This window comes from Notolepis coatsorum (genome assembly GCF_963971535.1).
Source record: "Notolepis coatsorum genome assembly, chromosome: 10".
Lineage (NCBI taxonomy): Eukaryota > Metazoa > Chordata > Actinopteri > Aulopiformes > Paralepididae > Notolepis > Notolepis coatsorum.
The window spans coordinates 31,016,499-31,031,825 of NC_140174.1; the positions used below are offsets into that span (position 1 = coordinate 31,016,499).

General features: G+C 42.2%; 1 protein-coding gene across 2 annotated transcripts in view; it reads right to left on the reverse strand.

Annotated features, from left to right (window-relative positions):
• Positions 1 to 3,254: 3,254 nt before the first annotated feature.
• LOC311236148 (mitogen-activated protein kinase 8) overlaps positions 3,255 to 15,327 on the reverse strand; it is a 64,101-nt gene continuing 52,028 nt past the window's right edge. The window contains exons 12-13 of one of the 2 annotated variants that reach the window (XM_084323772.1): positions 3,791 to 3,872; positions 3,255 to 3,661 (exon numbers count right to left, since the gene is read on the reverse strand). In XM_084323772.1, coding sequence (XP_084179898.1) covers positions 3,493 to 3,661; positions 3,791 to 3,872 — 251 coding nt within the window. In that variant the 3' untranslated portion in view covers positions 3,255 to 3,492. The remainder of the gene's footprint in view (positions 3,662 to 3,790; positions 3,873 to 15,327) is intronic. The other variant, XM_084323771.1, reaches the window with a different exon arrangement.

Sequence of the window (15,327 nt, forward strand, 5' to 3'; positions counted from 1 at the left end):
TGGCTGTGTGTTATGATATCTACACCCCTCTCTCCCTGCTCCTTCCCTAGCTAACACTCCAGAAGCTAAGCCGCAATTATCACCCGTCTCAACTTCAACACTCAACATTCGCCTTGATGTCAAAGCTGAGGAGCACAATGGAGATGCATGTGACCCGATACACATCTTGCTAGATCAATTAGGAGGTTGTTTTCCCCCCGCTTACAAACACTGTTCTGTGCAATTTCCGTAATAAAAAATATGCTAACTGAAACAAAAGTGGGGCGGAGTTTGATTTCAAGTTGAGCTGACGAGATAACTCACCAGTCGATACTGTATGTAGGCTACTAGACTCTTGTGTAACCCAAGAGGCACAGATTCTGTTTAGCCTGACATGTTAACGTGTGATGAATGAAGCCCTGCGCAGGACTAGAACTAGAGCAGAGCGCAGAACTAGAGCAGAACCAGAACTAAAACTAGACTTCGAGCAGAACGCAGAACTAGAAGTATAACTAGACCTAGAGCAGAGCGCAGAACTAGAACTATAACTAGACCTAGAGCAGAGCGCAGAACTAGAACTATAACTAGAGCAGAGCGCATAACTATAACTAGAGCAGAGCGCAGAACTATAACTAGAGCAGAGCGCATAACTATAACTAGACCTAGAGCAGAACTAGAACTAGACCTAGAACAGAACCAGAACTATAACTAGCGCATAACTATAACTAGACCAGAGCGCATAACTATAACTAGACCTAGAGCAGAGCGCATAACTAGAATTAGACCAGAGCGCAGAAATAGAACTATAACTAGACCAGAGCGCATAACTATAACTAGAGCAGAGCGCAGAACTATAACTAGAGCAGAGCGCAGAATGAACTAAAACTAGAGCAGAGCGCAGAAATAGAGCAGAGCACAGAACCAGAGCAGAGTGCAGAACCAGAGCATAGCACCAGAACTAGAGCAGAGCACAGAACCAGCCAGAGCAGAGCACAGAACCAGAACTAGAGCTGAATTGTCTAAAATCCTTGTAACTTTGTTTTCCTTTCCAACACCATCCATAAGGAAGGTCAGAAAGGTCCAAGGAAAAGCCAGTCACCTACAATATTAAACATTTTCTTTAGACAAGCGTAGGCTTCATTGCCCTTCCACCGTCAGTGTCCATCACACATTTATGTGTGCTCTACAGAGCCACTGCATGACATCTACATTACAGCCATAGTTTATTCAAAACAATTTGGTTTGATATTAGAGTAATTTAAGTAAAAAAAAAAGAGGGATATCGTGTTCGCTTTGCCCTCTTACAATCAACACGTTTTAATCACGCAAAAAAATTTATAAAGCTGCGAAACCGTTAAAACCTACGACTCGAGTTGTCGTCAGTGTAAGGAAACATTTCACTTTGATGAAAAACCTAGATTAAAAACTGCCCCTCCTTTCATGACACCCCCCCCCCCCCACACACTACCAAACGTGAGAAAGCGTGTCAAAGTATACATTTGACATCATCATCATTATCATCATAATCATCATCATTGTATACCGCCCAAAGGACTACAGTCTCCAACTTAAGGTTCAAAACCAAAAACAGTAGAAAAATATACAATACATATTTTTTTTTGATAACAACTGCCTCACGTGATTAACTTTGATGTGGAAACTACTGTTGCTTTTCTCCAGACACTAAAAAAAACTCCACGCAGCACTTTTCCTTCCCAGGTACTCAGGAAGGAACGCTCGACAAACAACAGGCACTTTTCCTCTCTAAACAGCTAAATCAAAAACGGGCAAAAAAAAGGACACCATTATTGCATACAGTCCAAGAATCATTTTGCACCGATTCATTTTGATTTAAGGGGGCGATCCCGTCGCTTTTTCTGATGTACTAAGATTCAAGGGTCCGTTTAATGTCTTAATTCAGTGCATAAACACATGCAAGTATGTAAAGCAAAGGGCAAATTTCTTTAAAATAATAAATTATAATAAAGGTCACCGATATTTTCCAAATTTCGCAATTAGACATACTGCAAACTGGCATAAAAAATAAATCACAAAAATACATTGTGATACATTACTAATAGCAGGATCTCATGGTAGGAAGCAGAACGCATACTGCTCCGTCAGGCTGCAACAACTTCTACACTTCCGAAAACGCCAAATATTCACACTTTCACGCTCCCTTCCTCTACATCCCACCTCCAGACGAGACTCCAGGACATTCCGACTTAAACCTTCGCCGAACCACAATTTCACATAAGTTCAAAAAGCTCTCTCCCTCAAAGCATACCGTTATCCCAGACTCGACCGCTTCGACAATACCTCGAGCGACCCTCGCAAAAACTTGCCCCGTGACGAGAAGACGTGGAGGAGCTTCGAGGAAAACGTATCGTGTGACCTGGTCTTCAGTCAACCGTCAGTACGACACCATCACGGCCCGGCATAGAGAAGGGGAAGAACTATATACACTTTCAAAACAAAATGAAGGAAGTTATCATTAAAAAAAAAAAAAGCTTTCTTTCTGGTTCTTTCTGGACCTATATGCACCATTTCAATCACATAACTTACCCCTAAAATAAAAAGGCAAAAAAATAAAAAATTAAGGACATCTGGCAAAAAAGAAATAAAGAGTCTCATATCATATCAATAGGCGGGGAAATTGTTTGGAAATCTAAAAGCTTATTTTTTTTCTTTTTCTTTTTTGGAAAATAATCTTAAAACAAAAAACTAAACAGGAAATGAAAAAAAGAGCAAAATATAAAGCTTTCATAAACGTGAAACTTTTTACAAGGAAGTAATGACTCACGAATAACAGTTCATTTTATACAAATAAAACTAAAAGGATTTCAATTCGAAACAAACTGATCGGGTCGAATGCATTTCAAACAGAATCCATTCCCTCTGAGATTACAATAGGTCAGGTGATCTCGCTAGGGGTGTACTAAGGTCCTTATGTTTGTCAGTTAAATTATGTTTCAAATGGCTCACTGCGAAACTCATATTGAAAGAAAAAAATATATATTTACCGTAAAATCTGTACAAACTCAATCTACATTGATATGGCAAGTTGTAATAGCAGTAGCTTTGAAGTAAAATGATGATTTTTAAAAAGAAAAAAAAAGAAAATCACATTGAAAGATATTTTTTTCTTCTTTAAAAAAAAGATATTTCTTTAAATTCTCACTTGTCGGTTCATACAAACCACAACACAGGGAAATAATAAAAGTTCTCGTCTTAGGTTTAAAAAGAAAATAAAAAGAAAGAAAATTAAGATACGCCACAATAAATTACAGCCTGGACTCCAGAGTCAAAAGAAAATCTATAAAAAGAAGAAAAAAAATAAAAATGTGTCCTTTAAAAAAAAAAAAAAAACATTTATCAAACAGCTAGAGTGAAGAAACTGGCCTAAACGCTACGCCACTGAAGACAAGCAGAAGGGGGCGTGAAGACGCCGGGGCCTCGGGTCATCCGACCGGGGGGGGGGCCCGGAGCAGGAAGTGGCGCGGGTGGTGATAGTCATCTGCAGCAGCCCAGGGGCCCGCTGGCCGCGGTGGCGGCGGTCTCCAGGCTGCTGTCGGTGTCGGTCAGGGCGGGGTCGGCGGACATGGAGGAGGCGTCGTTGACGGATGCGGAGGGGGAGGAGGAGGGGGGGTGCTGGGGGCCGCGGCTCACTGCTGCACCTGTGCTATGAGAAACAGAGGAGACGCCTCCTGTCAGAAGGTGCACATGGAGAGAGACGAGCACGGTGCATGATGGGTACGATGGTGGAGCGAACCTCCCACACACACACACACACACACACAGGAGATTCCACTAACCTAGAGATGCCGGCTGACCTCTGATAACACCGTTCTTCGTCCTCTCCTCCCAGTCATAAACCTCCTTGTATATCAACCCTGGAAGGCAAACCACACACACGTTAGGTTCAGTTAAGCCAAGGTCAAACTACATGATTATAGCCCTGATTTAGCCCAGATCAGAGGCCGCTCGGTGTCCACTCGGCGTGTGCACATCGCCGCTCGATCACCATGTGTGATTTGTTCCAAGACGTGACCCGGGTGACTTGCCGATGCATCGCAGACACGGAGTCCAGCAGCCGAGAGCGAGAGTGAGAGTGAGAGAGAGAGAGAGAGTGAGAGAGTGAGAGAGAGCGAGAGTGAGAGAGAATTCTGCTGTGGTTGATGGCGCCTACACAATACACAACTTTAAAATTCAGACGGAGCGCTATGCTGTTCACACAACACAACCTTCGGTCTTGTCGTCATGGATCTTGAAGTCATTGTGGTTTCACATGACTGATCAGCGACGAGGGGTTTACACGTGATCTTCCACCAGGCAAATCCGTCTGGTCTCCCAACTATGTTTTCTCATGAAAACACACGCGAGACGTTTTTGGAAAAGAAGGTGTTGGTCACGGAGGTGTTTGTTTTGGTCAGAGGAATACACCGGTGAAAGCACAGGGCAAGGTTTTAGCGGTTTCTCTTTTTCTCTGAGAGAATGAGCCGTCGTTCTTTCCTTGTCGGGGTCTCGTTCCCCCCCCCCCCCCCCCCCCCATGCCACACCCACTGCCTGGTCTCTGTGTCAGATATCGTTCTCTCTGGTCTCTGTGTCAGATATCTGGTCTCTGTGTCAGATATCTGGTCTCCGTGTCAGATATCGTTCTCTCTGGTGACGTCTCCGTGTCAGATATCGTTCTCTCTGGTCTCTGTGTCAGATATCTGGTCTCTCTGTCAGATATCGTTCTCTCTGGTCTCTGTGTCAGATATCGTTCTCTCTGGTCTCTGTGTCAGATATCTGGTCTCTGTGTCAGATATCGTTCTCTCTGGTCTCTGTGTCAGATATCTGGTCTCTGTGTCAGATATCGTTCTCTCTGGTCTCTGTGTCAGATATCTGGTCTCTGTGTCAGATATCGTTCTCTCTGGTCTCTGTGTCAGATATCTGGTCTCTGTGTCAGATATCGTTCTCTCTGGTCTCTGTGTCAGATATCGTTCTCTCTGGTCTCCGTGTCAGATATCTGGTCTCTGTGTCAGATATCGTTCTCTCTGGTCTCTGTGTCAGATATCTGGTCTCTGTGTCAGATATCGTTCTCTCTGGTCTCTGTGTCAGATATCTGGTCTCTGTGTCAGATATCGTTCTCTCTGGTCTCTGTGTCAGATATCGTTCTCTCTGGTCTCTGTGTCAGATATCGTTCTCTCTGGTCACTGTGTCAGATATCTTCTTTCTCCACTCAATATTCTCCTTCATATTCTCATTGTGGATATTCAGAACATGAAACGTTTATTGCTCAATTCAGGTGACGAATACAGCATTGACGTTTGTAAAATCATTACAATTATAATAAACAAGCTGGCAGAGAAGAAAGCCAACTTGTCAACCACACTTGTCAACCACACTCGGGTAATGGTTGTGTATAGTAGGCTGTCTCCCAGATCTCCACCCCTCCCTTTTTAAAGATGTCCCCACAGTGACGGCGAATAGAGACACTCTAATAACACGGCAGGGTCATTGTGAAGTTTAATCATTTTCTTGTTCCGATTCAGACAAGACCGTTTTTAAATTGACAGCTTTTCAATTCGACAGAGTTTCTTCATTCTGGTCCTTCTGTTCCCTCACTAGTTCAAAGTCAATGTAACTCGAGCCAAATTGGGACTACAGGATTATAGCCCTGATCATCACCGCATATTTTTTTATATATATATATATATATATATATATATATATATATATATATATATATATATTTTTTTTTTTTTTTTTTTTTTTAAACATAACATCAAATTAGACACACAATGAAATCACCATTTGAATCATTATAAATGTAGTTTACGAGATATATACCTAATACTTGCTATCTAATAACATACATACATATGCTCTTGCTCGCTCACCCCCCCCGGACCCCCACTTGGATCCATTTTCATTCGTTTCTAACCAGGCACTACAATTCATATACTAGCTTTTATTCTCTCCGCCACTTCTAACCAGATTGCAATGTTGGTTTCACTGACACCTAAAATTCTTGCTGTAGATATTTCTAGATAAATCACATCGAGATAGGTAAGAACCCATACCTTCCGGCACATTTTATCCGGTTGAAACCATCGTGATGCTATCAGCTTTTTAGCAGCTGTGAGACCGGATAAAACTAGTCTCTTTAGCTGTATAGAGGCTGCAAACTGAAAAACATCATTCAACAGCAATACAGAGGGATGTACAGGTATGTTCAGAAATAAGAATTCTGATAGTTGCTGGGACACTTCTTCCCAGAATATCTTAACCGGTGGGCAATCCCAATACATGTGCATAAATGTACCCTCATCTCCATTTGTACATAAGGAACATAGGGAATCTTGTTTAAGTCCCATTCTGTTCAATCTTATAGGAGTCAGGTATGTCCTATGAATATAATTAAGATTAATTTGTTGATGGTCCGGGTTACGTGACGCAATTCGAACGTTTGCCCAGACTTCTTGCCAATCAAAATCTATTTCCAAGTCTGGTATATCCCTCCTCCAGACTGAGTCTAGGGGGAGGATTCCATACAAAGACGTTAGTAAGTGATGATAAAAATCATATACGAAGCCTCTCGATGTCTCTCTTTCATAGAAGAATTTGTGATATCTGTGGTGCTCAATTGGTATCTTTAATGGGACTCCATGAGCCTTCAAACAATCCAATAACTGTGCGTAAAAATAATATGTGGAACTGGTGAGGTTAAATTTTTTATGTATATCTTGATAGCTACAAAAACCCAGTTTGTTGAAAACATCTCCCAATGTGTGTATGCCCTGCTTTTCCCATTTGGGGTATCTTATAGGTCGTTTTCCAATAAGGAGTGCATTGTTATTGAATAGGGGAGTATGGCTATGCCATTTATGTTGGTTAGAATATTTTTTGTGTGTTTCACGCCATATCCGGATCACATGTGTAATAAGGGGGCCAAATTTCAATTTGCATTGCTTAATTGATAATATGGTGTATACTATGTCCTGCAGTCTATGTGGTGCTACTATATTTTCTTCTAAGTTTCTCCAGGATACAGATGCTTGGGAGTCAAACCAGGTTGTCAGTGGTCTTAAAGAGTATGCTTTAAAATAGTGGTAAAAGTCTGGAAATGCCAAACCTCCGTCGGCTTTGTTTCTCTGTGTGGTTGATCTTTTTATTCGTGGAGGTTTGTTATTCCAAATAAATGTATATGCGGTGGAGTGTAATTTTTTCCAGTAACCATCAGGAGGGGGTAACGGTAACATTGAGCTAATGAAGTTGATTCTAGGTAAAACATCCATCTTAACTATTGATACTCGTGCCTGTACTGAGTTTTTAAGTTTGGACCACCTGTCAAAGTCGTATTTGATCTTATCTTGGAATTTTGTGTAATTGTACTTCACCGTTTGGCTTATAGTAGGGAATACCTCAACTCCTAAACATCTGAAGTGTTTAACCATTGGTATTTTTTCTGGAAGGAGTATATTCTTTGCAGGGGCATTAAGTGGAAGGAAGGCCGACTTTGGCCAATTTATCCTAAATCCCGATAGATTGCCAAAGTCATCAATCAACTTGAGAAGATGAGGCATTGAGGTGTTAGGGTTTTGCATGAACAATATTACGTCGTCCGCATATAAACTAATATGTTGTGTGCCCTTAATTGCGATTGGTTCTATGGATTGGGATTGTCTTATATATTGTTTCTTGTTTCTTAATGATATATTGTCCGGGACTAAGAGGGCAACCCTGTCTGGAAGAGCGCGATACCGGAAAGATTTCAGAGGTGATTATACCTGTTGTAATCATGGCCGATGGGTCTTTGTATAATACTTTTATCATATCAATGAATCCTTTTCCTAACCCCATCCTTTCTAGTACTGCCCATAAATAAGACCATTCCAACCTATCAAAGGCTTTCATCGCATCCAGGGACAGCATCGCTATAGGTGGGGTGTCATCCTTGCTGGCATCTAGCACATGTAATAACAGTCTTATATTATCCGTGATCAAGCGGCCTCTTATGAAGCCAGTCTGATCAGGATGAACTAAAGACGTCATATGCTTTTGAAGTCTGATGACTAATACCTTGGAATACAGCTTGATATCGGTTCCGAGGAGGCTCAAGGGTCTATAACTACCGCAATCGGTGGGGTCTTTGTCTTTTTTAAGGAGGACTGTTTATGAGTGCAATATTGTCGATCTTATGGAAATTCCCCTCCTTGATCGAGTATAAAATCATATTAAGTAATAGGGGTCCAATTACATCCCAGCATGAGAGGTACATTTCTGGTGGGATACCGTCCCTTCCAGGAGCCTTACCACTTTGCATTTCAGATATGGCCTCCCTAAGTTCATCTAGTGTGATGGGTGTTTCTAACTGTTTAGCGTCATCCTCTGATAGTTTAGGAAGGTTAATTTGATTAAGATATATGTCCATTTTGTTTTGATCGAAGGCCATTTCTGATTTGTACAAGTTGGAGTAAAACTTTTTGAATGTCTCGTTGATTTTTTTAGGGTCTGTAACAAGTCCTTGCTGTGCCTTAATAGTAGGGATATCTGCAAATTTTGCGTTGGCTCGTATCTGCATAGCTAGTAGGTGACTTGGTTTAGAACCATGAAAGTAATACTGTTGTCTTGTGCTACGTATTTGAACTTCAGATTGTTGTTTTAAAATGGCATTAATCTCTTTTTTTAACACATTAATTTGAGATTCCAATCGAACAGAGTAGTTGTATTGTAAAGAGGAAAATAACGTAGAGTAAAGCGTTTCCAGCTCTGCCAGTTTTGAACAACGATTCTTGCGTATTTTGGAGGAAAAGACCCCGGTGAAATCCTTGATAAATCCCTTTACCGACATCCATAATATTCTGAGGTCCTGTACCGATTGCGCATTCTCCAGCAGGAATTCAACAAGAGCTTCTTTGAATTGTGTAATGAATTCCTTGTTTTTCAGCAATATCGAGTTAAATCGCCATCTTGGGGCTCGGGATGACAGTATACCAAATTATCCCTTTAGGAGTAAATAACAGTGATCTGATAGTGCATTGGGTACCATTTCCACATCATAGTTATCAAATAGTCTAGGGGATGCAAAAACATAATCTATTCTGGAGAATGTGTTGTGTCTTGCAGATCGACAAGAGTACTTTCGGGTCGTTGGGTTGAGTGATCGCCATAGGTCATTTACACCTGTATTCTTAGACCAATCCTTTAATGCATTAGATGAATTTTTCTGATCATTGGAAAAGGTGGGATAAGATTTATCCATCCCGGGATCCCAAATGGCATTAAAATCCACGCCAATTATAAATGAGTATTCAGGAAAGTTTAACATTGTTCTGGTAAGTGTAGCGTGTTAGCCTCGTAAAGATTTGGGGCATATGCCGCTACCAACGCTATTTTCCTGTTCCTGTATACAATTTTAGCTATGGTTATCAGACCATCTGTATCAGACCATACTTCCTGCAATTCAATATTCAACTTCCGTTTCGCGACTATAGCAACTCCACAGGATCTCGTTCCAAAGGAAGAGTGGCTAATGTTATGATATATGTTGTCCGCTAGCGTTACTTTGTCATCACTGCATATATACCTATCCTCACCTGCCTGTACATAGTCCTTTACTATATCTATATCTGTACATATCCTACTCTTACTACTACTACCAGCGTACTAGTTAGAGAGCGCCAGCTTTGTGTAGTGGGCGTGTCAACACTAGTATAATAATAATTTATTAAGAAAGTTCCATGTTCTGTCATCTAATATTATACTGCATTATGTCCTGATATTTTAGGTTTTTGTCCGGGTATCGTTTTAGAACAGGTATCGTGATACTTAGGCTGGTATCGGTATCGAAGTCAAGATTTTGGTATCATCATGACACACTACTGCCGAACATAATATAATAAGACTATTTGTTCTACATTGTGGCTGCGTTTGTTTGCTCTGTGTGAGAGAGAGAGAGAGAGAGAGAGAGAGAGAGAGAGAGAGAGAGAGGAGAGAGAGAGAGAGAGAGAGAGAGAGAGAGAGAGAGAGAGAGAGGAGAGAGAGAGAGGGAGAGAGACACAGAGAGTGAGAGAGAGAGAGAGAGAGAGAGAGAGATACAGAGCGAGAGAGAGAGAGAGAGAGAGAGACCGAGAGAGAGAGAGACATAGAGAGAGAGAGAGACAGAGAGAGACAGAGAGAGCGAGAGAGGAGAAATGTGGGAGACCTCGCAGGGCGGCGACAGGACCATGTCAATACAGAGCACAGTGTCCAACTCTACGAGACAAAGAGAATAGACTGATTGACACAAGGGAGGGAGGGATGAGAGACGGACATATTGACGGAGAGAGAGAGAGTCATACAGATAGAGAATGAGACAGAAAGATTGACAAGAGAGAGAGAAGGGAGACACATTCTCCAGCTAAAGCCTGTAAGAGTGTGTGTGTGTGTGTGTGTGTGTGTGTGTGTGTGTGTGTGTGTGTGTGTGTGTGTGTGTGTGTGTGTGTGTGTGTGTGTGTGCGTGTGACGTGTATGTGTACGTGTGTGTGTGTGTGTGTGCGTGTGTGTACGTGTATGTGTGTGTACGTGTATGTGTGTACGTGTGTGTGTGTGTGCTTGTGTGCGTGACGTGGGGAGCTAAAACAGGAGGCTGCAGCCCAATAGAAGGAAACAGCAGGTCTCACCCAAGGAGTGAATCCCCTGTTGTTGTTGTTGTTGTTATTATCTCTTGCAGCGCTGAGGAGGAGGTACATATCTCCTCCATGACACCGGCTAACTGGGGCTGTGACGAGGTGCGAAGACGAAGTCATTGTTAATCGCACCTGCGTCAGTCTACCGTCAGTCTACCGTCTCCACACTGCTCGTCGTCAGCGCCGTGCCAGCACAGGAGAAATGTATGACAGAACTCATTATATACACTGGCTTCCTCCCGTCAGTTTTCAGGATTCATTTTTAAGACCCTGATGTTTGTATTTAAGGTCTTAAACGGTCCGGCCCCTGAGTGCCTAGTCGAACTCCTCTCACAGCTAGAGCACTAAAGTCGTCAAACCAGTTGCTTCTGGATGTTCCAAAATCTAGGCTCAAATCTAAAAGGTGACCGAGCCTTTGGGGTGGCTGCCCCCAAGCTGTGGAGTGGTTTACGTACATATTAGATTGTTGTATGTGTAGTACCGTTTACAGTACTATTTCTGTTAGTGTAAATTCTGCACCTTCCTTGTGTTGTATTTCTATTAGTATTGTATTTACAGTACTTTTGTACTTTGAATTGTGCAGCATTTTGGTCAACCTCGGTTGTTTTAAAAAATTTGCTACATAAATACATCTGACCTTGACCTCGACAACTGATAACAGGCGGAATAACCTCCTGGAAACCGAGACCCTGGAGACAGAATGTGGTATCAGTTGGATCTGTGTGGTTTGGTGGAGGAGCGTGCACGCTGCAGAATGGCTCGTGCACTGAAACGTTTGTTGGTGGTTAAACACTCGTGAACCTCTGAAGAGATACGTGCACTAAAACATCCCAAGGGCTTGTGTCCGTATAGAGTTTTCTACTGGCAGAAAAGCACTGGCAGGGCGCTGGGGAGCGCTGGGATGAAGCGCTTGTGAGTTTTGTATCTATGGCAACAGTGTAGCACCAACCACCTGACCACTGTTGTATGACAGACTAGCAAGAATGTAGCTATCATCACTAACCACCATTGTATGACAGACTAGCAACAGTGTAGCTATCATCACTAACCACCATTGTATGACAGACTAGCAACAATGTAGCTATCACTAACCACCATTGTATGACAGACTAGCAACAGTGTAGCTATCGCTAACCACCATTGTATGACAGACTAGCAACAGTGTAGCTATCGCTAACCACCATTGTATGACAGACTAGCAACAATGTAGCTATCACTAACCACCATTGTATGACAGACTAGCAACAATGTAGCTATCGCTAACCACCATTGTATGACAGACTAGCAACAGTGTAGCTATCATCACTAACCACCATTGTATGACAGACTAGCAACAGTGTAGCTATCGCCAGCCACCTAACCACTGTTGTTGACTAGCGTTGTTGCTTTTGATTAACGCCATGTATTTGTTATTTTACTGTCTAGAACCACGATTTGCGCCTTTGCATTTTATTGTATTTCTGTTATTTATTTCCATTGTCTGGCTTAGCAATTTGCCCCTTTGCTTTTTATTAGCTATTTGTCATTGTACTATATTGTTGTTTTGTCACGATGACCACCGACCAGAGGATGCTGGCCCTCATGTTTGGATGAGTTAGGTGATGTCAGGGTATCTGCAGGTTTAGCCCAGTCAGATTTAAGGCTTTTTAAGACTTTTTAATGCCACTCAGAATTAAATTTAATACCAATTTCACGATAACAAAATGGCAAAAATCATGGGTACTCTCAGTACACTCATTCAAGGGTACTACGACTATGCCTGCACCTCATGGTACCAAAGCACCTCAAAGGCACTAAAAACAAGATTACAAACATCACAAAACAAACTGGTCAGACTACTGCTTAACCTCACTCCTAAAACCCACTTTACCCCTGCCCACATTCAAAACCGCTCTTAAAGAGCACCTACGGGGGGTGCTCCAGTAGCACACCATGTTACCGCGCTGCGTCGCGGGACTCCGTGCTGCGTCACGGATCTGGTTGACTCCGAGTTCGATTCCCGGACTCGCCGTCATTTGCCGAATGTCTCCCCCTGCTCTCTCTCCCGTTTCACCCTACAACTGTCGGTCATGCTTGACCAGAATAGCGATAAACGCTAAAAAATAAAGTAAAACAAAAAAAAAGAGCACCTACGGGAGGCTGCAATTCGAAACTGGCCACCGTAAATGTCCAACCCCCCCCCCCCTCCTCCTAATGTACAGTCTCATCCCCATCATATATATATAATATGTTCTGTTATGATCTCTGGGTAACAGAACAGTACTATGTCATGTATGTTTTTACTGTATTTATTTCTGTATATTTTATTTCATTTTTATTCTATTTTACTCTACTCTTATCCTAGGCAACTTGATTGATTTGTGTTATTATTCTAATTCGTGACCTGTCCTGTCTAAATGTTTAAATGTTGAGCGATTTGCAGTGTCAAATTTCCCACGGGATAATAAAAGTATTTCTATTCTATCTATTCTATGTTGTGTATGTCAATATGAATTGAAAATGGGGGACCCTGATGTAAACAAGACAAACGTCTTTCTCTGGTCTGCATCCCCTTATTATTGTGTGTATTGAGCTGTACTGTATTGTACACATTCTGCAATCTGTTAAATAAAGTTTTCATTCATCCAGTTGTTTTGTTTTTGTGGTTTGGTTGAATGAATACTTTATTTAACAGATTTCAGAATGGGTACAATACAGTACAGCTCAATACACACAATAATAAGGGGATGCAGACCAGAGAAAGACGTTTGTCTTGTTTACATCAGGGTCCCCCATTTTCAATTCATAGTGACATTTATGACATGCACAACATACATGACATTTATGGCATAGGGATATACATGACATACAGGTATATATTACCGTTACATTTGTGACATACATGATATGCAAATATACAGTACTGTTACGCATAGATCCTAACAGAGTCAGGGAACATCGCTTGAAACACCTCTCCTAGTCCCTCATTTCCATTGTAGGACTGATGCTTTGCGACCGTATTTAGAACCCACAGTACCTCAGCTTCAAGGGTTGGCGTGGAGCCGAACGTTACCCGGACAGGTGCAGATGTAATTGGTGGTAGACCTACCTGTCCCTGAGCAGTTGATGTGGACGGCGTCGAAAAGAAATTTGATATTGAAGTTGTCTGCAGGCGGGTTTTTGCAGATGTAACATGCTTAGCGCTGTGCATGTGTGACTCGACTGCTTTTATTCCCATCGTTCCCAGTTTAAAATCCTTTTTGCGGAGTTTGCAGCGGGCCTCGTACTTTCACTGGGACCAACCACGGTGCAAACAGAGGGTTTTCGAGCCAGTTCTCATTAAATTTGCACTTTCCCATGTTAAATTAACGAGTGCAAATAAATACAAATCAATTAAACGAAACTAAACGTCAGCGTTATCGCTACGGCTTGAATAACGTGTTACCTATGCTCCGGTGTTCTGAAATAGCTCCCGACGGCGACACACATTAAGGACCATAAATTGGTTCCGCCCCACTGCGTACCGTTTGCGTGAAAGAGAAAAAAAAGCCTGACTTTATCTCCCGTTAATAATAGTTAACCCCCAGATTTCACAATGAAACATAAGATGACATGGCATGTTTTTAAGACCTCCGAAAGTCGGATTTAAGACATTTTAAGACAAATTAAGGCCTTAATAGTTGATAGTTGAATTTAAGACTTTTTAAGACTTTTTAAGGTCCCGCGGACACCCTGGATGTTCCTGCCGTCACCGTGTGGTCTGGCGGCCGTAGAGCAGGGGGGGATGTCCTCAATGGGAACAATCGAGAAAAGACACAGACGCCCAGAAGAAAAAACCTATTTGACGGAGCGCCTGTCAAATGACGCTCGCCGGATATATATCGTCTTGTAACTCGAGACCCGAAGCACGCAATTGGTTGAGTGTGGTGGCGATGGAAAGGCGGCAAATTAAACTTTTGAACAGTGTATTGGATGATCGGTGAAAAATGCAGCCCCGAGCCGGAAGACGAGCACAACGTGCCGCGAGTGCGTGCACGCGTGACCGTCCGATGCTACCACTTAAGAACCAGCTAAATTGAATACCAATTTCACAACAATACTAGCAAAAAAATTAAACATAGCGACAGTGAACTGGCGGCTGTACTTTAAATCCAATTTAAATCAAATTAAAATGACTTTAATACAAAAACATTTCATATATTAAAGTACTATTTCAGTATGGCCGGAAGTTAGAAAGGGCTTCTATTTTCCATCTACAAGTCAAAACCCTTCAAGAATCCATGTGCACACGGCCAAAAACTATTAAATAAATAGGTGAAATAAATGACAGATTGAAGCTGAACTACCATAATCATCGCCGCCTACTGAAGGCGTGACGGAAACACGTCGGTGAGACGGTTAATAGTTTTTATCTACGCAGTTTTTACCTTCCTGTTTACAGATGGACATAGTTGTGTATCGTGACTCGTTTCAGGCTGTGTGGAAGAAGAGAGACCAGCAGCACGTGTGTCTGTAGCCTCCGTGCGGCAGAGGCAGGCCGGGTTCGTGCAGCACGTTGCACGTGGAGTTATGGATCCAGATGGATTAGACACAGGAGGAAACAGGCTCTCCTCTCTAAGGCTGGAGATGAAATGTCCTACAGACTATAAGACTGTTAAGTACAAGGACACGCAACGCAACGCATGACGACCAGTGCTCCTGACAACTCTTCGAA